The following is a 28,000-nucleotide window of genomic DNA, read 5'->3' as shown; positions in this document are numbered from 1 at the left end:
TCATTTTTCAAGTCACGCTGCTTGTGTTTATTCTGAAAAAGGAAGCTGTCAGTCCCAGTATGTGGATTCAGATGTGCCCTAAATTAAATATGGTACTTAGGTGTTTGGCTTCTGAGTGCATGTTGAAGTTGTTGCAAGGCAAGTTAAGTTACAGGTGCTGTGTGCTCATTAGGGTAGATGCAACCATGCTGACCCTCAAACAGTTTTGAGTTGCTATTGCTTTACAGGAACATGATTTTGCATGTAGGATCAGTTATTGCTTTTTGATGGGAGGAGCGTGTTTAGACCTGTGTATGCTTCTTTGCAGTAACTGGTGCTGTGTGTGCTATTAGTGCCAAGTAGTGTGAGTTTGTTTAATCTTCACTGAAAGTGCAGTAAGCTGCTTTGAGCTGCAGCGTAACAGCAATCTTGCAGTGGCAGTCACGAAAAAGCAGATATGCTTTGTTTTTGTATCCTAGCCAACTCCATGGCAACTTGTGCTTGTTTTCATGTTCCTGAAAGAGTGATCTGTTGTTCTTTCAGGAACATGAAACTTTTACTTTTTCAAAGGAGATTATTAAGAAAGGTGGGACCTCTTGATGAAAGATTAGGACATTTTAAAGGAGTTAGGCTCTAAAGGAAGTTAGTGTATATTCACCTTACTCCTTGGAAGCAGATGATTTCACAGTTCAATGCCTTCTCCAAAGACCTTTCCTGAACTGACTGCTCTGCACTGTTTTTGTAAAACTAAATGTTTCTGAAAGGCCAATAGTCCTGAAGGAAACCAGACTTCTCACATACGGCACACTCACTGCAACAGACTATTTTGAAAGCATTTTTTTCAGAGGAGCGAAATTGGAACAAGTAAAGAAGCCTTCTAAGGCAGTTTATAACAGTATCACATTACCCTTGTTCACCACTGAGATGAGAACACCATGTATTGCAGTGCCTAGAAAATCTTGTCTGCATCAGAACTCCGCTGCAGTAAGTGCTGTACAGAAAGAACAAAAGTCTGTCTTTCAATTCACAGTCCCATGATAAAACAAATCATGAGATTTGTACAATGAGATGAATATTGTCATAGTAGCTGAGCTTTTGTTGGCATCACCCACAAAGGAGAACTTCAGGGAGGAACACGAATAAATAAGTGCATTCTGGATGTTTACACAAAAATCCAGCATGTGATACAGCACAAACATCCAGAATGCATATCTAAGAGAGTGGGAAACAGCTTATTTACAAGTGGCTGGAAAAGAAAATATATGTTATTTAGTCACCCAGCTTTCGAGATGATTGCAAAACTCTGTGACAGCATTTCTTCTTCAGAGGAGAAAATGTTAAGTAGGAAGAAGCTCCACAGAGCCAGAAATGGCTCTTGGCAATTTCTGATTTGCATGGCTTATTTAGCTGCCTTTGATGTAATCGTTTTGTTAAAGAATGCTGTTTATTGTTCATATTACCATGGTGTGAGCTCACCAGAGTAGGAGCTTTGGCCATGAATGAGGCCTCTGCTGTGCTAGGTGCTCAATAAACATGGACAGAAAGATTTAAACAGGTAACTAAACAAAAAAGAAGTTAGAAAGCATGGATGGCAGTAGCTAAGGAGTGAACGAAAGCATGATGTGCAGTGGAATTTGAACAGGTTTCCATTTTGATAGCAGAGAAGAGTTTAAAGGGGTGTAATGAGATCTGACGTTGGAGGACTTCTGAACATGAAGAGCAGTCTGGAAGATGAGGTGAAGGTGCCTGTTTGAAAATAGAGACTGATGTGCTGTGAGTCTGAGCCCTTCTTATTGGGGAAGAGATAGTAAAGACAGTATGGATGAGCTATGAGGGCTGATTATACTTGAGTATAATAAAGATGAGAGAGGAAAAGAGAAAGGAGAGAGCTGACTCAAAGTGACAGGCTGGGAAGGTGATTTTTGCAGCAGCTTGGTTGGTCAAAATGGAAGGCCTCCATGTTCCTGTAACTAGCAGATGGGAGAAATGTCACAGGAGAGTTGTAACTTGTGAAGCTGTCTAGGAAAACCTCCATCTGAAATGTGTTAATCAGAAAGCATTGCCTTGGAGCAATGATTTTTAACTCTTTCAGAGGCACTTCTGTTGCTAGTGACAGCAGCAGCAGAAAAGAAAGTTCCAGTTCCAGTGAGAGACCTACTCCTACAGCTCATGTCTTTTTGCATAGGTTCACAATCCCATCTTTAATTTCCATGGGTGATTGTGTTGTTAGGTTAACTGTGGTTAGTTTGGATAAAGGGTGCTAGAGGAAAATTAACAGAAGACAGCCAGAACTATGATAACAAACTGATCAGGAAAAAACCTCTGAGTATTATAAATGGGTGGTAGAAGCACAAGGTCATAAGTGTTGCAACACAAACAAACTGGTAGGCTGCAACAAGGCTTTACTATCAGTCAGAGTCTACTGTCCATGCGCTTTCTCTTTCCTCTAGAGGCCAGACCACAGCACTCCTCCTCCATCCAGCCACCTCTCCTACACTCCTCAGAGGTATTTAACCACTTAGTGGGAATGAGCTACAGCTGCACATCATCCATGCCAACCAACCCACTGCCTCTGAGGCAAGGCCCCATCTGTATGTTATCAATGCCAATCAACCCACTGCCTTCATTCCTCTACACATAAGTGGTGTAAAAATTGTTAAAAAGTAATCTCCCTGTCATTTGTGAAAAATACTCCCAATGAGTAAGTTCTAGCAACCAAGTAGTTCATACTCTGATTGGAAAGACTGCTATCTAAAGAAAGGTCTGTGGATGTAGTTGGCCAGTGTGATCTGAATCACAGTGCTGTGGATAAAAAACCCCACCTGCTGCTTTAGTGTAGGCTGGATAACAGACTACAAATAAATAATTAAAAAATAACTAAAAATTGCCAATTGTGCTGAACAAAGTCATAAAATCAGTTCTGGAGAGGAATACCCTTTGCTGATGATGGAATTTTGACTGATTATAAATGCCAAAATTTTTAATCCTCCTTATTCAAATAGCTTATCTGCAACAAAGCTAGGTATGAACATTGTAGTAGCAACACATTATAGTGGAGCATTTTGGGTACAGACAAATTAGACCTCTAAGAAACAGCTGCTGTAAAGTAACATCTTTGATCAGTCCTGCATTTCCCTTCCAGCCAAAACCCAGCAGTAAGTCTATTAACTGTAAATTGAAAAAAGTCCAACAACTACATTAATTTCATTTTGCTCTGAAATGAAATACAATATAGGAACACGTGTAATGGGAAAACTCGCAGGTACTCTGGTTGTCAGCTCTAAAAGACAGCACTGGGTGTCTGAACATTAGAAAAGAGGGCACATCTTTCTTCACTATACTAAAGGTAGGAGGAAAAGGAGAAGTGGCATTTTGTTTAGGTGTTTATTCATGTCTTGTTACAAGAGTTTTGAGCTGGAAAAAAGAATGAACCTAGTTGTGTTGCAACATAATTCAACAAAGAAAGTATTTTGGCTGTTTTATACAAAGTTAAACACTCTTATTTTATTGCCACTACAGTAAGTGTCCTTTCCTGATGATGAGCAAGTATATGAGGAACAGTCTGCCCTCTATGAAACAGGGAGCCTTAATTTCCTGTGACTGCCTTTTAAACTTCCTGAGAATAAATTATTTTGTGTTCTATGCAGATAAAATCTCACATCATATAAAAGGACTGTTACCAACCTTGCTAATCATATGTTTTAGAGCCAGCTGATGAGCTGTGGATTGGGTTGAATGACCTCAAGGTTCAGATGTATTTTGAATGGAGCGATGGGACACCTGTCACCTACACCAAATGGCTTCGTGGAGAACCCACTCATGCAAACAACAGGCAAGAGGACTGTGTTGTTATGAAGGGAAAGGTAAAGTCATGTAGTTATTAACTTAATTACTTTTAAATTTCATTTATCATTTGGGTTTTTTTCTGTGCAGGAGCACAGAAGTAGGGGATATCAGTGCTTGAAGCAGACTATTTTAGAGTCTTATAGGTGTTACTTTTTTGAGGAAGCATCCCTGTTCAAGGTTGCTAGAAAGTTGTTTTTGTTGTCTTCCTTGAGAAGCACACAAATGGTGGCTTTGCTTGGGAGCAATTACCCCCCTGGCCCATATTTCTGGATTTCAGTTTGTGCATGTGGGCTCTTTTGGAGAAACTTTTAGTTACACTGTGAAGCACATGAACATGTAAATGCTTTTCTTGAGGAAACTTCAAAGACATTTCGGACATGTTTGGATTTTTTCTGCTTTGACTGAATATGGGATATACACCTACCTTAAAAAATGTACTAGCAATTTTTAATTATGTTAAAGAGAAATACTATCTGTAGAAGAAAATAGAAGCTACCTTTTTCTTTTTCTAGGTAAAGCTATAAATCTCAGGTCTAGGTGGATTAGATGTTATGCTTGTATCTGCACTGCCCATGAAGAGCTACGAGAGAAGTAGTTAGCAGTGGCATTAGCAAAAGCCTTTACTGAGTGAGTGTATACCTGTAGAGGAATGAAGGCAGTGGGTTGATCAGCATTGATCACATGCAGCTGTGGCCTTGCCTCAGAGGCAGTGGGTTGGTTGGCATGGATGATGTGCAGCTGTAGCTCGTCCTGCTAAGTGGTTAAATAGCCCTGAGGGGTGTGGGAGAGGGGGCTGGATGGGGGAGGAGCAGTGTGGTCTGTCTTGTGGAAGCATGAGCATGGACAGTAGAATCTGACCAATGGTAAATCCTTGTTGCAGTCTACTGGTTTGATTGTGCCACAACAATCGGTGCCCTGTGTGAGGCTGATTGAGTTGGACTCTGACTACAACATATACCTACAACTGAACAGCTGTGCTTTGAAAGGGCTGTCTTCCAGAGTGTGACAATGGTTGATGACCAAGGTGTACTACAGGAACAGAGACAATGCCTAATGCAGAAGTCTGTGTGTGATTTTGAAAAATTGTATTTTTCCTTTTTGTGATAATTAATAATACTGAATTTACCATCTCGTTCAGGCTTTACCTATTTTATCAGGAGGAAAAAAACCTGTTTACCCATGCAAAATTAAAACTTGAGCATTGTACTTTTGGTGAGTGTGCTTATAAATTGAAGAGAACTAATTTTTTTTTCCCAGTTGGCCTGAATACTATTCAGAGCTTACCTCATAGGGCAACATGTGGTTGGGTATAAAATAAAATTAATTCAGTGGTCAGGGTCTCAAAGCATTAAGATTTGGACTGACTGGTCGTGTCCAATATGCCATGCCAAAAGTGGCAGCATTCAGTGCAGCTAGGTAACCTGTGATTGTTACTCAGAAGTGGAGTTTCTGATGGCAGGCTGGCATGCTCAATGCTATGGTCAAGAATCAGATGAAGACACCAGTTTGGGTTGCTGGGCCTTGACTTTGGGAAGGGAAGAAGCAGAACACTCCATCCTCTGGTACACCAAGCTTTTTCCTCTTCCTTCACCTAGCTTGTCAGTACAGAAGGATCTTGGGGTCCTCCAGCACTGAATATGTATCAAGTGAGACTTGTATCTGAACCTCAGGGGCCCTTTTAATTCCAACAGCAATGGATAGAGATGTTTATGGCTGTAGCTATAAATAAAAGTAGTAGCCTGCTGTTCCATTCTGCTGCTTTAGGAGAGCTGTCATCCTTTTGCTTGTATTAGTGCTCCAAAGCAATATGGAAAGCATGATGTAGGTTTTGGCTGAAGAAATAAAAGGGAGTTTTGATTTGTGAAAGAGAAATTTGAAAAAGAGCAAAAGTCTTCAAGTATACACAGCTTTTTACAGAGGTTGCAATTCTTCCAATAGTTCATTTAGTAAAAAGGCAGAATGAGCTACTTACAGCAGGGTTTTTAATGTGAGTAAGAACAGGTTAGCTGGAAGCCAGCGGGGATATTTGAAATAAGTTACTTCCCCTCTGAGGGACTGAGAGAAAGGATGTTTTGAGGTTTTACAACTACTTCTTTGGTTCTCAGAGAGTGTGAACTATTACAAAACGGTTCCATACCCATTGCTTTATGTGGCTGGTCTCTCTGCTGCCCATAGATGCAACAGCAGATCATTAACCTTCAAGTATAATGAAAAAACAGAAAGCACCGGTGAGAAACAAGGATCAACTCCTTCCTAACAGATGAGGAGCCAGAAGCCAAGCAAAATACTCCAGCTTGCAGGGACAGAGCCTGTCCGGCCAGAGCCTGTCCCGCTGTCCCCAGTGAAGGAGCACTGCAGGAGGGGTAGGCAGCTGGTGGCAGACCACACCCCACATCTGGGATGATAAGGTGGGTCCAAGGTCCAGCCCAGTAGCTGAGTCAGGATCAGGACTGGAGGGAGTAACCAGGGTCAGACACAATCCAGTGATGGCTGGGCAAGCCCATAGTGACAAGGTAAGCCCAAAATCAAGCCAGGAAGGCAGTCCAAAGGTCAGGGTCTGGATCAAAAAGCCCCATAGCCAGGTACAGACATTGCTGGAGCTGGAGACAAGTACTTCTGTTACAGTGTAGGCAGGGATGGAAGGCCCAGGTCTGAGTTTAAGTGGAGCTCCAAGGGCCCATGGTCAGGCAGGTGGGTGGAGGCCCCAGGTGAAGATGGTGGGGGGCCATTTAGGTCTATTGGTGCCCTCACTCCACTAATAGAAAGTTAGAAATTAATTATAACAGCAAGGCATACAACAATGATATTAAAAAGGACTTCTATTTTTAACATGTTTGTTCATTGTGTAACAATTTTTGTCTATTTGTCATTGAATTTTATGGTTGTTGAGGCAGTTTTATTTGAACTCCTCCTTCACTTCACTGTTCTTACTTTAATTTGACTCAGTACCTTTTGGACAGTGATGCAAATTAATGTGATACAAATTTGTTACAATATAAAGAAGCTACTATCTGTCCAGTTTAATGATTCAAAAGGATAGCTGTCCACATTTTTCTACCATTCTTTTTGATGAGAAGACTCTTTTGCTTTCTATACCAAGTTGTAAGTCAGACTGGTAAATATTTATTTCAAGGCTAAATTTTAAGGTCTTGATGCTTTCCATCAGACCAGGTTTTCCTTTGGGTTAAAAAGTCAGTAATTTCTATTGTGAGAGTTATAGATTAAAAGAACTACACACATTTTAGCTATATACAGACTTTTCATGTGACTTTTGTGTAGAAGGCTAATTTTATTGTGGATTCTTCTGAACTCTTTCAAAATACATATCTATTTAATAGTTGGTCTTAGTAGGAAAAGTAACTTCAGATTCCATGGAAGTTGCACTGGTCCAGTATCTCCTGGGATCAGCCATCAACTGACCAAAGAATAATTATAAGTTGGTTTTCCCTGGTTTTTGTTGCGGTTTGTCTACCTAGAGTACATGTATGGTTACATTGCTGATTGTTCCGGGTTATTCACTCCTTGGCTGAAGTCACCTGAATCCATCACTTATTTTTATGAAACAAAACCTGCCCCTGTTAATGACACCAGCTTATTTTTAAAGGAAGTATTTGGATTTAGTTAATGAGGAGGTAGGAAAACAGAAAGATATTTGCAAAAAGCAGCTCCTAAGACATGGTAAGAAGTCCCTAGAAATTACTGTATGAATTTCCCAGTGAAGACACAGTTATGGGAAGACAGCAAAGGATCTTCCTGCAACTAGAGCGCCAAAGCTTCAGAGTGAGTTTTCCCGTGTTGATGAAATCTAAAGGTTGTGAAAGTTGTGCTTATTTCTTCCAGACTGAGAAGGTCAGAATTCTGGGTGGTTATTTGGAGTGCCTACCAGCCTAGTGAGAGTGAGAAACAAATAGTAGGAGATGATGAGGCAGCCACCAATGGACTTGCCTTGCAGTCAGGATAGGACAGAAAAGACACAAGCACTACCCGAACATCCTAGGGTTCTTCATTGTTGTAGGCAGTAGTGTTGAGCTTTGGGAGAGTTTTTGCTGGAAGCAAAGGTTCATGAGAACTTTGCACACTGTGGCACAGGAGACAGTGTATTACCATGATGATTATTTTATATTTCGGGGCGAGGTGGGGGGGGAGAAAAATTGCCACCAACCGATATGATTTTACTTATATGAAAGTGGAGTCTTTAAGGCACAGGAGAGTGAGTGCTTTGCAGACGTTTCTCTTACTCTCCCAATACCTTAGTTCATCTTTTAAACCAAAAAAAATGTAAAATATAGTGGGAACATGGTGTGAGGTTCCTTACCTTCAGTACAGCTCTCACTGAATGTCATTACTGCTTCTGAGAATCTGTAGTATGAAAAGTAACAATGGTAATTCTAATTTTGACAAGGAACTTTTTGTATCTTCAGATTTTTATATAAGTATTAACTAGGAATGTAGTCTTCTCTTGGTTTTTTTTCTGTTGAAACTGGGTTTCTGCAGAGAGAGATGACATTTCCCTTTCCTCCTGCATGCTTATTAAATCAGTAGTCTTTGTAAAGATGTTGTATTGCTGTTGCCTCCAAGGGTTCACTTTTCATTGTACATCAATGGTGAATCAGCCCCAGTAGAAGTGAGACTGGAACGAGGTTGAAATTAAGTACTGAACTTAGATGTAGGTTTTGCTTCTTTTAAAGCTAGCAAAAAAATTTGGAGGCTAAATCCCACTTGATTGTGATGTTCTCTTCTTATATTCAGGATGGATTTTGGGCAGACCGTTCTTGTGAAAAGAAAATTGGCTACATCTGTAAAAGAAAACCCATGTCAGAAGCTCCTACAGAAGATGAAACTGTTGACATGGGCTGCCAGAGAGTAAGTGATCAGAAAGCTGTCTGCTCTGAGTAGGCTGCTAGGAATGATTAAGAGGAGAAAATGCCACCTAGGTGACAGATAAAACAGGGAAAATGGGTTCTGTGTTGTCATTATAAGATTTGGCCTTCTCATTTCTATGGCAGATGGGATAGGTGATACATATGAATAAATCTAGGCTTTGACTGTCATTTGGCTTTTGATGCTCCCTTTCTTTTTCTGGAACATAAACCAACACTGAAACCTGTTGTCCCTGCAGCAGGCCATTTTTCCTTGATTGGCATTCAAGCCTTCCCAAGGAATTTGCCTGTACCAGCCTTTGCTCTTCAGCTCTGCCTATATTTTTCTTAAAATTATTCACAGCAGGAAGGGTGTGCTTGTCTACATACTATTCTCAAGGCTTTGCTATGGTCTCTGGCAGTGCTTTCTACTTGAAAAATTTGTTAGGAGTGTCTGAGCAAAACGAATCCGTTGTTCTCCTTCTGAACTGCCAGCAGGTCTATTGTTTATTCAGTAATGCTTGCCTTCTGGTAACATAACACTCAGAAATTCTGGAAAAGCTACTGTAATTTGTTATGTCACAAGGAATCTTACTGGGTTTTTGTCTTCCATGAAGAAACTGCCTTTTCTCCCAAGTCTGCTTTCTACAGCTGCATAGGAAGTCTTTGATGTTTATTCCCGATATTTGTAAAAGACTACCCAGGAACCTTAAATATCCAACTACTGGAGAAGATAAAGGGATTCTCATTTTTATGGATGTTATCCTTGTCTAGAGAACTAAGTGTGTGCTCATAGAAAAAGTCTCTCATAGGTTAGAAATTGGAGACCATTAGAAGAAAATTTGTGTGAAATGTGGCTGGTCAGAGCAAACTCTTCCTTTGTAAGCATATTCTTGGGTTAATGACATTTGAACAACAAAACATTAGAAGAGAGTGTTACTGTTGATTAATAATAAACAAACTTGTTTGAGGTGTCGTTCACTTTCTGAAAAACCAAGCTGAAATTTGCTTCTCAAGACCATTCCCATGATTGTACAATGCCTCTGTGCCAGTTATAATCCTATACTGGGCATTAAATGCACACAGCAAAGCCTCTCATGCCTTTGTAAGTGTAATGCACTGATTAAAAATTCATTATATGTGAAAAATTGATTTATGAAACAAAATTTTAAAAAGCTTTGATCCTGCCTGTTTTCAGTCTGGCTTTTTCAGTTCAGTTGTTCCTTTGTCCTGTGGTTAACTGACAGTGGTATAAATCAGTTCTGTTTTTTGCTGGGTTTTTTTCATTTTCTTTTTCTTTCTTTCTCTCTTTTTTATTTTTCTTTTTTTTTTTTTTAAAGATGTTTTAAAAAGCTGCAACATATGTGATCATGTAATGTTTATTTTGGCAGGGTTGGAAAAGACATGGTTTTTATTGTTACTTCATTGGAAATACATTTGTATCATTTTCCCAAGCAAATCAAACCTGTGGAAGGCATCAGGCCTTTTTAGCAACTATTGAAGATAGGTATGTAAAAGTCTACTTGCATGAGGGGATCACATGAGGATTTAACACCTAGCATCATCTGGACATCAAATAAAGACTGATCTGGACAAAAATGTTGCTTGAGAGGACAGCTGTCTGTAGATACAGAACTTCTCACAGTTTTTGCTTGTATATTAAAATCCAGGAATTCAGTTTATAGTAAAAATATATTATGGCTGTAAATTCAGTATTGATATAGATGGGTATGTCAAGGAAAAAAAAATAGAATTATGTTTTCTATTTCCTTAATTGTAGTGGCTTGAGGATGGGTTTTACTTGAGTGAAGGGTGCAGAATCCAGTTTTGATTATTAAATGAAGAGATATGGCTCTGAATTCCTTTCAAAACTAGTTCAAATGAACAAGAGGATATCGCTTGCACCTATCTGGTCTTCTCAGAATTGAGCTAATTTGAAAAAAGTTAAATAAGAAACCAGTGATGATAGAAGTGCTTGGTACCTGAAAATCCATCACAATTCAGACAGGGTTCAGTGTGTTCTCCATTTCTGAACAACTGGTGCACATTATTGAATGCGGCATATAGGGAAAATGAAAGGGTTAAGAAACAGCTTATTTTGCTTGCAGTTGACTCAATGATTGACACTTTCTTTTATTTGTTTCTATATAATCTACATAGATCTGTTCTAGTGTGGAAGCTCTATATCCAAACGGTAGCTCTTTAAATGTAGGTAGCACTGCAGCTGTCATACAAATGGTTTAACATTAATGTGGTCTTCAGACTAAACCTTGTTAAGGGGAGACTTTTATTTGGTTTGATTTCTTAGGAGCTGTTTGTTTAGACACCATAATGAACCATGACAGGCTTTACCTCTACATAATTTTGGTTTCCCAAACATAACTTTTCTTGCATGATCATTGGATGTAATTTGCAGTGTTCCTTGTTTTGATAATTTAGTATCATACTACTCTAGCCTCTATTTTTGTGTATTTCTTCAATAATGATGAGATTCCTTTTCCAGTTTTGGATTTGCCTGAAGCAAGAAGTCATTAAAATGCAAGGGTACTAGAAACTCTCAAAAAATACAGTGCTATAACATATAAGTCATATCAGGTTTCTTCTTTCCCACCAATTTCATGTCAGTCCATGACTATGTCAATTTCTTTACTGGATATCTGAAGAGAAGGCAGAATACTCTGGTATTATGAAGTTTACAAAATATCTGTTATGTAATTTTTTGTTACGTGTTTTTTTTCAAGTAAATCCATCTAAGCTATGCTTTCAAGAACTTACAGTTGAAGTTCTGAGAACATTCTGATAAATTTATGAGAAAACCCTTTTACAACTTTAAAAAATATATTTAACAGTATTAAATTAACGGTTGTGTTCTTTTGAACAGATATGAACAAGCCTATCTGACTAGCCTGGTTGGGCTGAGAACAGAAAGATACTTCTGGATTGGACTTTCAGATGTAGAAGAAAAGGGAACGTTCAAGTGGGTTAATGGTGAATCTGTCTTATTTACACACTGGAATTCTGAAATGCCTGGTAGGTATGACTCTATACTGTTTAATAAATCCAGTGCCCAAAAGCAATACTCACTACTTGAATTCCTTTACTTCGTTCCTTAGTCCTCTCTTGATGGTATGCTGACTGCCTGCTCTCAAATGTATCTGGCTGCTTTCTTAAGTGTGCAGTGCTGTTGCTAACTTCCAGCTTAGTGCTGAAATGAGTTTTTAGCATGAGCTTGGGAATAAACTTTAAATTGAGATCAAGTTTCTGATTTGCATCTGTTCTGAGAAAGTCTGTGTCTGTACTATGGAAAAGCAACCTCTGCAGGCATATCGCGTCCTGCTTACAAGTCCTGCCTGTTCAGCCATATCTCATAGCACACTTGCTAGCTGCACGTTTTGAGATGTGTGAGATCACAGCATGCATGGAGCATCTCCGGTCCTAGAGAAAATGGGATTGTAGGGAAGGACAGGATGTCAAAGGGAAGATTTCTATTTAATCTTTTCTCAGTTAATATCTTTACCAGACTAATTGTCATTTCCTTATTTGCCAGGTTTTGCTGATGAAAACATGGCATTTTTTTGTGTGCTAATTAGATTATAGGACTGGGAGGTCATTTCATCTCTGAGATGATCACATCAGAAAGGGGATAGTCATCAGCTATCAAGGTTCTGGCATTTGGCTTTCAGGAGATCTTTTAATTTTCTTTAATTTCAGTGCCTAAATGCTGATTTGAATGTGTCAGGTGGAGTGGTAAGGCTATGTAGACCATGAATCCAATACTAGGCTTGTATATAACAAGTTTGTTTTTGAAAATCATAGTCAGATTAAACAAATTTGAGAACCTAGCTCTAACCACATCTTCTGTTTTAGGGGAGAAGTTGTTGGATAGAAGGTTATGATGTTGCTAGAGTCAGCCACTGGAGGTGATTTGATGTGAGGCAAAATTCAGTATCAGATGTGGCTGAACCACAGATTTTTTTTCTTTTTTTCTCTTTCTTTTTAAATTTTTTTTAACTTCATGGATTAGAATCATTGAATTGTAGAATCACAGAATGGTTTGGCTTGGAAGGGATATTTAAAGATTGCCAAGTCAGCCTCCCTGCCATTGGCATCGTGCATTGGATCAGGTGGCTCAAACCCTTCTACAACCTGACCTTGAACATTTCCAATGATAAGGCATCCAAAATTTCTCTGGGCAACCTGTTCCAGTGTCTCACCAGGCTCATAGTAAAAAAATGTCTTCCTTATATCAAACCTAAACCTACTCTCCTTAATTTAAAACCACTGCCTCTTGTCATGTCATTACAGGCCCTGGTAAAAAGTCTTTCTCCGTCTTCCTTATTAGCCCTTCTTATATAATGAATGGCTGCAGTAAGGTCTCCCTGGAGTCTTCTCCAGGCTGAACAATGCCACTCCCTCAGCCTTTCTTCACAGAAGAGATGTTTCATCCCACTGGTGATTTTCATGGCCCTCCTCTGGATCTACTCTAACATTAGAAACATTTTTGACTCTACACAAAGACTTAATTTCTGTCAGGATAGAATATGAATTTTTCTGAACTCTTATGACTCTTTAAGTGTTGCTTTTGTGCATTCTTGTTTACAACCAGGAAGAAAGCCAGGCTGCGTTGCCATGAAGACTGGAATTGCAGGTGGATTATGGGACGTAATAAAATGTGAAGAAAAGGCAAAGTTCCTGTGCAAAGTGTGGGCAGAGGGAGTGACAGTTCCACCTGTTCCTACAACAACTCCTATTCCCCGGTGTCCAGAAGGCTGGGACTCAAACAATCGTATTAGCTTCTGTTTCAAAGTAAGTATGTTGCTTATTTCTCCATTAAGGTAGTTTCTGTTCTGCACATGTATGCAATAAAAATCAGTATACATATGTCTTACTGTTTCATAAGCTTATTTACAGATTAAATGTAGAGGTCTCATTCCCTTTTTGTTGAAATGCTTATGGTTTTGTTTCTTCCATTAAAGTCTGATCTTCAGGTCTGATCTTCTGTTCTGAATTTCCAGTTTGTTTAAGACTGAACTTCCCATTCTTTTAAGAGTAAAAATGCCTTTCTCCTGGTTGTTGTCTTGCAGCAGATACTCTTGTCAGCAATGCAGTTTGCTAACTGGGCCTGAAGACCCTCATACTAAGCTTGTGTTTCACAGCAATGAGCACTCAGAAACCCTATATTCAAAGTTCCTGTAATCCTTTGTCCTTGTTTCAGCTGGGATAGAGTTATTTTTCTTATTAGTAGCTGGTGCAGTGCTGTGTTTTGGATTTGGTGTGAGAATAAGATAGATAAAGCAGATGTTTTCAGTTGTTGCTACCTAATGTTTATACTAAGTCAAGGACACTTCAGTTTCTCAGTCCCTGCCAGCCAGAAGGCTGGAGGGACATAAGAACTGGGAGGGAACACAGCCAGGGCAGCTGACCTGAACTGTCCAAAGGGACATTCCGTTCCATAGAATGTCATGCTGTGTATATGAACTGGGGGCAGTGGGCTGGGACCTGCCGCTAGGTGCTCGGGGACTGGCTGGGCATTGGTCAGGGAGTGCATCACTTGTGCATCATTTGGGTTTTTTGCTCCCTTCCCTTTGGATTTCACTCCTCTCCCCTTCCCTCTCCTTTTCATTACAATTGTTATTATTATTATTATTATTTTTATTTTATTTCAATTATAAGTTGTTCTTATCTCAGCCCTTGAGTTTTACCTTTTTCCTGATTCTTCTCCCCATCCTGTTGAAGGTGTGGTGGGGAGTGAGTGAGCAGCTATGTGATACTTAGTTGCTGTCTGGAGTTAAACCACCACATCCCCACAGAACAAGTTAATTGTAAATTAATTGCTTTTGGGTAGCTAATCTTGATCTTGTGACCTATGGCCTATTTTGCCTGATTGCAAAATGCTCTCTTTAGCCTTTTTCAAGAGGAGAGCAAAAGAAAACATGGCTTGAATCTCAGGAGTTTTGTCGAGCTATAGGAGGAGATCTGGCCTCCATTAATGGGAAAGAAGAACAGTACGTGATATGGCGTTCTATTGCGTGAGTATCTGTACTGTGGTCATCCTTTAACTAGTTTTTTGACCTTTCTGAAACATTTTATTTAAGGTGTATGTTTTTACTTCTGTATAAACCAGTCTGCATTAATAATCTGCATCTTTATCAAACACAGCAAAAAAGCAAAGCTGATGAAATAGCAGGAGTTGTATGACTAGTGGCTATTACCCCAGAAACTAATGCTAAAATGAGATTGGCAAGATATCTAGCTGAGGCAACATTTATCATCTGATGTAAAAATATTTACTGGGGATTTGGGGATCTTATAAAATTACCACAGATGCTAGTTGTTTTCACATAAGCAAGTGTACAAATAGGGTAACAGTTGTGATATAAATCTGGTCGATATGTTGATTGTTTGTCATTTTTATGAACTAATCAGAAAGCAGAAGCAACTTCAGTTTCATTTTTTCCTACACAGGGAATGTAACTAAGGTTAGTGAGTTCCTGAATGTTAAAAGCAGGTGTGAGATTTTGGAATGAGGTCAAATACCCTCAAAAATGTAACACTTGCAATATGACCTGAATAGATTGGGTTCAATTAACTTCTACATCCTTGTCTAACTAGGAAGCAAGACTGAAACATAGCAGCCTTGCAAAATGCTAACAGTACTAGAACCCCAGCTACATACTTACAGCAAGGAAAAAGTCTTAGATGCTGTATTATCACAAATTGACTCAATAAATTAAGATAAGTAAATGTGTATGCTTGCAGACAAGAATTAGTTTAAGGTGCTGGTTTTTAAATGCATTTCAACTGCAACAAGTGTTTCCTTGTTTGTGTTTGGAAACCCTAAGTGCCTCTACAGAGAAAATGGAGAGTTGATAAATGGAGCAACAGTAGTTATTGAACCATTACACAAAAATATTAAGTCACCTTATTTTCAGGACTTGGACTGGATCTGGACATTTTCTTGGTCAGTATTTCAATCTGTCTGAGTTAATGTACAGTGATAACAGCTAGAAGTGGTTGCATTTTAATTAATTTCTGTTGTGGTTGTTATTGTTTCTAACAGCTTTAAGGATTATTTTTAGAGAAGTTTATTAACTGTTGTGAATGACAGATTATAAAAATATTGGATTCCTCTTATTAATTTTGGTTTTATGTTTAAAGTTCTTATAAATGGGACATTTATTATTTTTGGGTTTGTTTTTAGGAATAATGGCTATTACCACCAGCGTTTCTGGATGGGCTTATATTACTTGAATCCTGATGATGGCTTTATTTGGAGTGATGGATCTCCAGTGAGTGATTTAATTTTCCACAGCTGTTATTTTGCAGTCCCTGTGCTTCTCAAGTGTGTGTGGTGTATGTGTTTCTGTGTAATTTTATGCTTAATCATAACCCTTTAGTATATCATGCTCTCTTTAGGAAAGCTTATGAATAGCAATTTTCATGGCTTGATTTTTTTGGCTAAAACTTATTGATTTGTGATAAGAAAATGTGCATTGAATCAACAAGAAAATTAAATTCTTGTAGACTAAGAGAATGTTCTTATAAATGCAAGGATTTTGTGAATAAAAGAGTACATCTTTAGTATTTCTCTTCTTTGCTAATTAGATCTTTATTTGAAATGACCTATGTTCAGTGTAGCTGAAGGCAGTTGTTTTATGCTGGTGTGACTTGACTGTACTTTAGACTAAGATATAAAATTGTCAAAAAAAAAAAGTGGTTTTGGAGATGTGGGTGTAAGTCATGCAAGGCTGACCAAAATACATTGAAGGAATTTTACCATACAGAAAACTGAAACTGGAATTTATACGGAAAAATTAGAATAGCAATAATATTTTTCTGAGAAAAATGTCAATATTTTTATTGTGTCTCAATAATGTCATACTATTTTAGCTCATACAGGACATTTACTTAATTTAATATCAACATGTATCATGACCCATCATTGTTATCAGATGAATTTTACAGAATTTAGGTCCTATAAAAACCATCAATATTCTTCAAATTGTGATCAGAAACAACTGTTATCTAAGCTGCAGTCCAGTTGAAATCTGAAAAAAAGTTTGAAATGTCAGCATTTGCATGGGGAGATTCTGGTTTCCCAATATCTAAGTTTTAAAACTGACAGTAGGAACAAGGTGTAGGGCTGTGGTTTGATGCTTTCCCCTCCCTCTTTCAATTATTTTCTTTCTATAGAACAGAATCTTCACAAAACCTTTTCTGTCATAGGTGAGGTATGAAAACTGGGGCTTTGGAGAACCCAATAATTATCAAGGAATCGAACTTTGTGCAGAGATCAGTGGTGATTCCAGCATGCTTTGGAATGACAGGCACTGTGATTATCTGTATGGATGGATTTGCCAGATAAGAAAAGGTATCGCTTACTCCTGGGTATTAGTATAGTAAGAAATAATTCTCACTTCATTTTTTCCTTTACTTTAAGAAATCAAAAATTTCAAAACCTGTTTATCAGGATGATTCCCTGTGGAATGTGAAATATCCAAGTGATATAAGGATTCCCAGGTTTTGATGCATTTGAAGATACAGTGCCTTTGGTGCCCTGTGGGGACTTCTCACTGATCTTGCTCTATGATTTCAGAAGGAGAAATGTGATACTTGAGAAATAGGAAATGTTCCTTCGAATATTCACATTCGCTTTTGACTTTTCACTTTAAAAAGTTCATACTGTTGCCAATAAATTACGGATTTTCAAGTTATTAGAAAATACTTTGCAAATCAGTTCACATACTTGAATTTTTGTGTGTGAAAACTCTCTCCTTTACTTGGCTCAGTTCCCGTTTTTTCAGCTAATTGAATCTGTAGTAATTCACATGTTGGTTTCTTGCTAAATTCTCTTGAGAGCTGAGTTTGGTTATTTTGGGTTTTTTTGAAGACATTGAGACAAAAATTATCATTTAGGGAAGCCTTGAGTTCCACAAGCAGTGCATCTACTTAAGTCTGAGTATTTTAGCAAGTGCTCATTTAAAATTTTACCACATTCTTATATTGGGAGGGAGGGGAGCAAAATAAAGATTCTGCATTAGATTATTGACAATAAAATACCAGCTCTGCTTTGTATTGGTAAAAGAATTTCTTAGGCAGATAATTTCTTTTTAAAAGTCAGTATCTCTGAGCTTATATTTTAGCATAAAATAAATTGATAAACCTATAAAGACAGAGATCTCCTGTATTAGAAATAGTTTTTCTGAGAGTCTAATGATGTCATCCACGACGCCATCTCCATGATACCATAGCAAAAACAAACAGGGGAATTCTTTAGCCTGAAGTCTTCTTTTCGGGGACCAGTTAAATTTCTTGGGATCTTCTCCAGTGAGATTTTATCTAGAGAAATTTTCAAGATCTGGATAGAAGTTCCTCTTAACGAGAGAAAGATAGAAGGAATTTCACTCTGTATTAGCTAGGGCACCATGGAAGAAGGTAACCCAGCCTACATTCCTGTTGCCTCTGGTTTAAGCCAGAATTAATGCATAAGTGACCTGAGGAAAGGAGGAAGAGGGGGATACAGGACTGTCTTAATCAAGTTAATGCTTTGGGACATAAAATCCCCTTTAAAAGCTTTGGGACATAAGGTTTTCTGCCTCCAGTGAATACCAAAAATTATTACTTAATTCAGGTAAATTTCAAGGTATTTTATAATACCTTGCACATAAGGAATAGCCTCAGGAAACAAAAATATGTGTTTAAAATTAAATAGTGTACGAAAAATCAGAGATTTAGGCTATTTAGTTCCTTCTACTTTTTGGTGTTAAATCCATTGCTAACTGTGAAATTCAATGTCAATAGAAAAACATGCCTATCAATCATACTAAATATTTTCTCTTACAGCAGAAAGCATACAATCATACTATTATATTTTTTCCTTACAGGAGCAAGTGTAAAGCCTGAACCAACAGAATCTCCTGCACCCAGTAAGTTTTATTGTTATTACTATTTGTGTGTGCATGTTTAAAAGCATTTAAAAAATTTTACTGATGAGAATGTCTTGATCTCAGGAACAATGAAGTTTGCTTACAATTTGTCTTACAGAATACAAGACTACTGATGATGGATGGATTGTACATGAAGATAAACAATATTATTTCAGCACGGAGAGTGTTCCTATGGAAAAAGGTCGGGAGTTCTGCAAAACGAACTTCGGAGACCTTGCTGTCATTGAGAGTGAAAGTGAAAGAAAGTTCCTCTGGCGATATGTAAGAAAAATCATTAATACTATGGAATAAATCATCCAAAACAAGTGAGCATGGGCACAAATTCTTTTCATCCCGGTGTTCTCCCTGCAAGTTTTATGATAGTGTAATTGTAGTAGCATTAAGCCAGATTAATATGAAGAACAAACTCAAGTCTTTTTTTCAGATTGTTTCATAGCTGAGTCAAAGAACATTTTGGTTTAGTGTTTTGTATAGACATAATTACAGTAAGCATTAAACAGATCATTATCTACTTTTCCTATTCAAAGTAGCAGTTACACCACATTATATCTATCTGCAACCAGTAAAGTGTTAAGGTAAATGTTATGCTTACTTTTAATTGTTCTGTGGCTTCATTTTAGCAAGAAGTAGTATACTTGTGAGCTATGATTCTGTAAGGCAGGTGAGTTAACTGAAAATACAGTTTATCCACAGATAAACTCAAGATATCTTAAGTTAGTGGATCAAAACAGATACTGGCTTACATGCAACACTCAGAGCATTGGCTTTTGATCTTGTCAGTATATCTGAGATGTAGTCTATCCAGCAGCCTCTTTTTCATTCTCAAGTTTGCTCCTTTGCCTCCTTTCTTGTAAGAAGAATATAATTATGCAGGAAGAACAACTTGAATAATGGATTATGCCATGAGAAAGAGCTTTTAAATGATACTTCCTTGGTGGTGGGGGTTGGTTACCTGTTTATACTGTCTTGAGTCCAAATTCATTAATCAGGAGTGGGTTTAAAAGTCATATATGAACTACATAGAACTTTTCCTGGGCTGCCTAAAGAGTGGCAGTGAGCTGACACAAGGGTCTATGTTGATTTATATCCAAATTGTAGGAGGCTTGTCCTTTGCAAGAAATTTGTCAGATGATGTCAACTGCAGAGACTATGCAAGAGGTGCTGATTTTGGCCAATGTTGAAGTTTGACTGTGGACTGTCCACGGTGAGCTGCTTTAACTTGAATGTTGCAGCTAAAGAATATATCAGGTCATATCCTCTGTCAGTCAGATGTATATTAATCATTATTAACATAATAATTTCTGTGATAAAGAGAGAACATTTATACAATTTTAATATTTACATTCTAGATCTTGAAAAATGGCAAAGAGGATTCATATTTCATTGGTTTACAACTGAGTGTTGACCAACGAACAAGGTAGGCCAACTAGAACCATCAAACTTGCATTGGGCATTAAAATAAAGAAATTTACTGAGCGCAGCAAAAATAATGAAGAGCTTGAATGAAGTTGTGGCCTGTCAAAACAAATGAGTACGTTTTTCCTCTGAATTCTGTGGGATTTTCGTGTTTAGTGTTTTTTAATTATGAAGGTTGTAAAAATGTACTCTGTAGTAAATGTACCACAGTGTAGCATTATATTTAATCCACTTTTTTTTGACTCCCATTTCTGGGGGTTCTCTGTCATTAGGCATTCTCACCCTGTTATTGTTACTGTTATTCTATATTTGATTATAGCAGGAAGAAAGCTTGACTTGAATTTTGCTCTCAGCTTTTGTCTGTCCTGTCCATACTCCAAGAAAATATAGCCAATATAAGGAATTTGTAAAAAGTGTTTCTTGTGGATACTAGTGAAAACTTTTATTCATAGAAGACCAGCTCCTTCTTAAGTAAATGGAATTTCTCCTTGACACCACTGGAAGCTAGAGTAGATTCATAAACCCTAAAACTTGACTTATCCTTTAACAATATAAAAGCATTAATTTTGTTATAACTTTACATCAGATCTGCTGGATTTGGAAAGTTTTGCCTTACTGTTTGTTTTAAGACCTTGTAGTCTGTGGGACCAAAGAAGTTAACTCAATAGGGCATGGATTTTCAAAGGACATACCTAGTTTTGAGTCTTAATTTAAACATATTAATGTTGTCAAGTGGTTTGATTCCATGTTAATTTAGTTCCAGACTACCCAGGAGAAATACTGCATGTTTCCTAAGTAGAATTCACCCAAAGCTAGCAGAAAAATTACACCGCAGATGATATATTTTGGGGCTTTATTCAGGAATTCTAGTTTCCTTTATGCCGTGATTTATATTGAAAATATAAATAGATGCCCCAATTCAAAATATATAAGAGTTTTGGTAGGTAAAAATGTTCTTTTCCCCTGTGCTTAACCTTTGGGAACAGACTGTAATAGAGGGTAAAATGCAACCCATTTTCTTTTTGTTGGAAAAAGATAGCTGTTGTCATTATATAACTTCAGGTGCACTCAAAAAGCAGGTTTTCTGCAAGCCTTTCTGAATGTCAGTATGCAGTAACATATAATTTTTTAGAAGTGATGTTAATTTAGGCCTGGATACAGTTCATTCTGGGTCTTGAAGTGCCTTGATAGATGCCTAGTAGTTCTTAGTTCTCCTTATAGTCCACAGTGACAATAAGGAACTTCCAGAGGATAATGAGGATATTAGGGGACCCAGATCACCTTCTGAAAATGAAATATTCCATTGTTTTTGTAGGGTCCGTAGGATGAAAGTGCTTCTAAGTGAAGTACCTTTTGTATGTGCCTGAAAGGCAAGCCTGTGCACTTCTGCACTTGCAGTCCAATAAGAATACGTCTCCTAATAAGTGTTTAGTTGCCTGGTTTCGTCCTTTACTGTTTAATCTACATGGGTGTACAACTTTTTCAAAGTTGGTATTTTACCTTATGGTAAGGCACATTGTCACAGGATTTTCCTTTTAGGTGGTTTGTCATGCCCTTTTCCTCTGCATGGGGGAAAGATCAAGCATTTTACCAGTGTTATGAATAAAATCTCTTTCCCCTGTAACGGGCACATGGGGTGTGGGAAATGGTGAGCACTGGGGCTCTGTTATGCTGAAATGATGTCTGACTTTCACATTGGCCCAAATGGTTGAGTATTGTCGTATCAGTTGCAAAAGTTTTAGCACATCGCTTAAATGCAGAGTAAACACGACTCCAACATATAAACCTATGTCTTTGCACAGAGAGTAAGTTTAGTGCCATCAGCGAAGAGGCAAATTGGTCAAAAAACCTTATACACCTTAAACTATGACTGGCTGTATTAAGCATATTGCAAAATTACTTTTTGTAACATGGAAGCAATTCTATTTGTATGTTAAAGAAGTGTTTGTTGGATTGTTTTTCTTAAGCTGGATGGATGGCACTCCAGTGAATTATTTGGCTTGGGCACCACATGAACCTAACTTTGCAAACAATGATGAAAACTGTGTAGTTATGTATAAGAATTTAGGTGAGTTTTGTGTGTTTGTTCCTGAGTTTCATTATTTGTGTGTTTGTGTGACAACTTTTTTTCTTCTGAGAGGCACCCTTCCCCCACTTTTTTTTCTCTTTTGCAAAATATCATAGGAGCAGACCATAGTATTATTTTCAGGACTTTATAACAGTTTTGTGCTTTTGTGTTTACCTTAAGCCTGGCATGGGGAAGCTCTGATAGAGGTCTGTGATTGCTATACAACTGCTTTGTATTTTTTATTAAAATTGGCCTACTGTGCCACTATAAAATTGATATTTCTAGTACCTGGTTCTACACAGCTTTTAACATTCTGTAATTACAGTGTGTATAAAGTGACATATTTATCCTAGATGCTGATATAGAATGATAATAAACTGAGATACTGAGGATTTGATCTTACCTTTCAACTAAAAGCACTCTGTGCAAGAACGAGTGAAGTTGATTTCCATTTAACCAGCTCTGGATGTGGTGTCATACAGTTCCCCATTTATCTTACATTCAGGATTTTGGAATGATATAAACTGTGGTTATCCAAATCCCTACATATGTGAAAGGCACAACAGTTCCATTAATTCAACTGTTCCTCCAACAACATTTTCAACTCCAAGAGGATGTCATCCAACTTGGCTTTCCTTTCATAATAAGGTACCATAACAAATACAGTGCATGTTGGGTATTTGGCAAAGCATTAAATAGAAAACAAGGGAATTATTTAATAATATTGGTTTTTTTATTAGCATAAAATATTATTAATTTTTAGAGAGCTGTTTGATGCCTGCATGCTTTTGTTTGTTTGCCCATCCATTGTTTTGCAGGAAAGATGCTTTTTTGATGCTTTTAATGAAGCATATTCAGTTGCAGTTGATGGAAGTCATCTCTTCAAACCTTTTGATATGTTTCCTAGAGAGTTTAGACAGAGTTCCTGAAGCGTTGATGTTTTGATCTTGATGTTTTTTAGCCAAACCATAACACTTTTTCAGTACTGAATACATTTTGTCTTCCTTAACTTTGCTAGCACAGTATGCTTTGTAGAGTCAAATAAACAAATAGGCAGACTAATATCAGTCATGTATAACTTACCACTGTTAGATGAGTGTCTATAAAAAGTCAGTTTTTGCTTATTTTCTAGGGATTTCAGATCAAAACTAGTATATGTCTTCTTGAGCCAAACACTTTCTTGAGACCTTTATATAGAACAAGGACCAGCATATAAAGTTTATTTTAAGCTGAATGTGTTTTTTTCAGATAAATGTATTATTTTACTGCCTTTTCTCCACCCTGCTTTGCTCAAAGCATGGCTTTAAATCTGTGAGGGATATTGGAATAAAGCTAATACATAGAGAATTTTTTTATGTTTTAGTGTTACAAAATATTTGGATCTACAGAAGATGAACGTGTCACTTGGCATGCTGCACGAACAGCTTGCATGAATTTAGGAGGAAACCTGGCCACTATCCCTAATGAACAAGTGCAAGGTACTGTGTATAGTTTTGTAGCAACTAGATGAGATGACATTTAATCTTTACAGAATGGCTTTGTATTTGTGTGAATATGGACAGGATTTGAATAAAGATTTCTGTTCCAAAACATATAGACTTCAGTAATTTACAATGAAGTTTTCACCTGAATATGCCAAATTTTAATGTCGGCTTATATATATATACACACATATATTGTGCTGGCAGCCAAAGTAGTGCTGTTTCTGCTTACACATGATGCCAGCTGGACTGAGCAAGTTCCATTCCAAACGATGCGGTTTCACTAGGTGGCATTAACTTGCTGCATGGCTTTCTGAGCCCTGAGGCTCAGAACTTTATGTCTCTGGGCAGCTTGGGGCAGAGGTTTGACTGCTCATACACCTGTCCACAACTCACCACATAAACGTACCATTCTTTTCACTAGAGGAGCTTATTTTAATGAACCTAAGTGCTGCATCTGTGACAGGGGGAGATGAACACAGGGAAATTACCTCGTACTTCAATAAACATGGTACACATTCAAATTAAAAATTGGGGAAGATTTTGATAGATGTTAATAACACCCTCTTTTTAGAAGTACTGTTTTATACTACAGCGAAGATAAATAGATGTTGTATAACACATACTCTTTGTGAACTCAAAACAGCATACTGAAAAAGCAACCATTGTAAAACAAGTCTGTGTTGTCATCTGAGCAATTAAATAGTTCAAATTTAGACTGCTGACATGAACTTAGTACTACTTATGTTTTCTACATGTGAAGAGATCAAGAATCAAACATTCACTTTTCAAATATAGCTGAATTAAATTCTTATCCAACATAATTACTGCAGTACGGATTTCAGGTGGCTGGTTCATGCACAGGGCTTGAATGCTAGGTAAAAGAGAAATGAGCAATAAAGCTATTAGCACTAAATTATTGTTATTGCTGGCAACGTAGGCATAAAGGCTCGAGTTCCTGTTTCAGTTTCTGGCAGAACAGCAATGTCAACATTTGGCAAAGATATCTACAGGTTTCATTCCTGGAAGCTGCATTCATTTTAAAAAAAACTAAAGGAAGGTGAACGGTTAATAGAGCAGACACAAATTCATCTATTGTTTGCTGAGAAAAGTATGCTTATAAGAATGACTGTAGCAGCTGGAAAAAGCCACGATATATTAATTTTATCACACTGTTTGATATGTTGTAGATTAGTGAATACCAGCTGCCCTAGTCTGCCCTATTTGTCAGTTAGCTATGGTAGCTAAGACACATGAGCACCTTCCTGGATGGTGCAAAGCTGTAGCAATTGAACTGCTTGTGATGAATAGTTCTGTTGAGACTCATTTTAAACTTGTCACTGGTGCATTCTGCTCCCTGCTAAGACAGTGCAGGCTATTGCCCGTGTGTTCCAGGGGGAGAGGAAACACTTGCAGTTCTATAACAGCACCATTTGTGCAGATGTGCGAGTAGCAGGTGCTCAGTGGTGCTGTGTGATGCCATTGGGGGGTAACCACTCTGGTGGGATTATAAAAAAATGTGTGTGATATGCACAGATATAAATTTGTAAGTCAAATGTGGGACTAGGATTCAAAAATGTCTTAAGACATTACAAAAAAGCATTTCCGTCATGCTCTTGGGATTCATCCCAGTACCAGGTTAGATACTTAGGTGAAGTATTTTGCCAAAACCCACAGTTGTATGTCTGGTTGCCTGTTCATTAAACTAAAAAATCACCTTCTTTTCATCTTACCTGCTTGTGTTGTCAACAATGAAGTGTTCTGTATCTCAGGAAAAATATTTTAATACCACCAACCTCAGTGAGGCCAGACCTTTCAATGGTCCCTCATTAAAAGTGTTATTCTTTTTCTTTATTACTTCAGCTTTTCTCACCTTCCATATGAAAGATTTTGTTACTGATACATGGATTGGACTGAATGATATAAATCATGAACTGAGGTTCCTCTGGACAGATGGAACAGGGGTTTACTTTACAAACTGGGCCAAAGGCTTCCCATCAGGACATACAGATTTATACTCATATGATGGCCAGGTAAATAGCAATCACAAAATTTTCACTGAAATTTGATTTTAGATTGCATTTATGTATTTGTTGGAATTTGAGACATGTTACTGCTTGACTTATTACTTTCATACAATATATACATGCCAAATATAAATCCAAATACAGTGAATGGTTTTAAGCCCTGGGCAATTGCTGTCTTAGCTTGTGACAATATCCGTGCAGTTCTTTTACAAAGAGTGATTTCAGATTTCAGTTCTCTGTGTCCATGAAGGCTACATTGCTTCTGTGTTCACCCCCCAGTCTCTCATAGGCTCTGGTAAAGAGAATAGTTGGATTCCTGCCTCATGGCATCTGCCCCAAAAGCACACTGAATGAGCACATCCTTCTAGTCCTCTGACCACAGATGTGCCTGAACTTAGCAGGTTTCTCAGTTGGCATAGAATCATAGAATCATTTATGTTGGAAAAGACCATTAAGATCATCAACTGCAACTGTTAAGCCAGGATTGCCAAATCCGTCCTAAACTATGTCCCTAAGTGCCATGCTTGCATGTCTTTTAAATACCTTCAGGGATGGTGACTCAAGGACTTGTCTGGGAAGCCTGTTACAATACCTGATAACCCTTTCAGTGAAGAAATTTTTCCTAATATCCAGTCTAAATGTCCTCTGGCACAACTTGAGGCCATTTCCTCTTGTCTTATGTAGCTTGCAAGAGGCACTTACAAACATTCCCCTCAAACAGCTGTGTCTTACATAGAAGCAAATTCTATCAGTCACATTTGTGGGAAGGATGTACTTCTATAAAAAGACAGCCATTCAGTTTTTACAAAAAAATAAACAAAAAAAGAAACCCACTTCTGCTGTTTCTCTGCCATACAAACTAATCTGATAGGTCATAGAATTCCTCTCTCTGATCTTATGCTATATTTGTGTTGAATGCCATTTTTAATGTAGGAATATTATTTTTATGTATGATGTCCTCTTTCCTGTTTTTAAAAGTAAAGTAGTACCTTGGAGCTTCTTATCTCTAATGGAGGGAGAAAATGTGGGAGAATTCAAAGTTCAAAAGAGAAAGCATCTTTAAAATGCTTTAAAATCTTTAAAAAAATCTTCTGGGAGGAACAATATATATGTTTCTCTTCTTATGTAAAGTAGTAGGATTTCTATGAAGTCTTCTGTGCAAACTTATGAAGACCCTATTTTATAAAGTTCAGATTTGTTTTTAAGTTTACTTGACTTTAGCAAAAAGTAAGTTATCATAGTTAATACAAAATACTATGCAGCTGTTCAGTTTGAAAGATTAGATTCTTAATTTCACTTACAAATTAAGTCTTTCTCTGTGCATCTCCTCCTGGACAGCAAAATCAAATAAGTAAATAGAATAAAATAAATCTGGATGCTTCATTGCAGAAAACCATTTGTACCCATGTAGCTTTTTGCATTCATCACTGTTTGTCTAATTTGGGCTAACATAGGTTGTAGCTATCATGTCCATGTCAGAGAAGCTGAAATGTCACTGTAAGTGGTACTGACAGGTCAGTGGCTGTCTTTGGGCAGGAGCAGTTCTAATTTTGCTGTGTGTGCCGTTACAGCTTTCACCAATAAATTTGGAGACTGATGTGTCAGAAACATTGTATTGCCCCCTGAGGGTTCTGGTTATTTTCTTGGGTAAAGCTAACTGGTCTGTTCTGCAATAGTTGATCTCACTTCTCTTTAAATTGTCTGTGGCTTGCTTTCTCTCCTTGCTGTATGCCTGGAGATATGAGAATACCAGAATTTCTCTGGTCTGCTTATCCAACTCAATGTTGTGCAAAAGAGAACAACATTACTATTAGATGTTACAGAGATGTGAGAGTAAAACTACAGCATTACTTGTGTCTGTAGATGTAAAAGGGGGACAAAAGTTTTGTATTTGCTTCTGCTAGCTACTTGTAACTGATTTTATATCTTTTTGCCTCAAGGCTGATTGTGTTGTCATGAGAAATAATCCTGTTAAAGAAGCAGGGAAGTGGGCTGATGAAGGTTGTGATAACAACAGAGGATATATATGCCAAATTACTGCAGGTACTTGTCTTTTTAGTTAAAACACAACCAAACCTTATGGTTTTTCAGGGAATTGCTCAGGGGTGTGGATTCCATAAATTGTTTTTCAAGCAGGAACACAAGGGTCATGTGTGTCAAAGGTCCAGTTAAAGTCATTGCTCTCAGCTGACCCTTCCTAGTAACTGCCGTGTTGCTGCCTTCCTGAACTGGAATTTGTATCTGTATCTTTGTGTTTTGTATGCCCCTTGACATGGTATTTGTTTCATGATTTTTTCTGTCATTTTCTGAACGCATTGGCTTTCAAAAGCTGTTCTGGAAAATACTGGCTTGTACATGCAGCATGAACTGTCTAAAA

The 28,000-nt window shown here is 37.7% G+C and overlaps 1 protein-coding gene across 2 annotated transcripts in view; it reads left to right on the top strand.

The window, feature by feature from the left end:
- The window catches only part of LOC102051513 (macrophage mannose receptor 1-like), a 66,594-nt gene that overhangs the window by 22,085 nt on the left and 16,509 nt on the right, over nt 1-28,000 (top strand). For both annotated transcript variants that reach the window (XM_005432149.4, XM_027800485.2), the window contains exons 8-23: nt 3,685-3,842; nt 8,575-8,688; nt 10,076-10,191; nt 11,566-11,714; nt 13,291-13,490; nt 14,589-14,713; nt 15,886-15,973; nt 16,911-17,055; nt 18,569-18,610; nt 18,729-18,892; nt 19,981-20,048; nt 22,015-22,115; nt 22,621-22,763; nt 23,479-23,593; nt 25,460-25,629; nt 27,564-27,666. In XM_005432149.4, the coding sequence (XP_005432206.1) occupies nt 3,685-3,842; nt 8,575-8,688; nt 10,076-10,191; nt 11,566-11,714; nt 13,291-13,490; nt 14,589-14,713; nt 15,886-15,973; nt 16,911-17,055; nt 18,569-18,610; nt 18,729-18,892; nt 19,981-20,048; nt 22,015-22,115; nt 22,621-22,763; nt 23,479-23,593; nt 25,460-25,629; nt 27,564-27,666 (2,001 nt within the window). The remainder of the gene's footprint in view (nt 1-3,684; nt 3,843-8,574; nt 8,689-10,075; nt 10,192-11,565; nt 11,715-13,290; nt 13,491-14,588; nt 14,714-15,885; nt 15,974-16,910; nt 17,056-18,568; nt 18,611-18,728; nt 18,893-19,980; nt 20,049-22,014; nt 22,116-22,620; nt 22,764-23,478; nt 23,594-25,459; nt 25,630-27,563; nt 27,667-28,000) is intronic.

The sequence above is a fragment of the Falco cherrug genome, chromosome 4 (genome assembly GCF_023634085.1).
Source record: "Falco cherrug isolate bFalChe1 chromosome 4, bFalChe1.pri, whole genome shotgun sequence".
Lineage (NCBI taxonomy): Eukaryota > Metazoa > Chordata > Aves > Falconiformes > Falconidae > Falco > Falco cherrug.
This window is presented reverse-complemented; position numbering and strand designations above follow the sequence as displayed.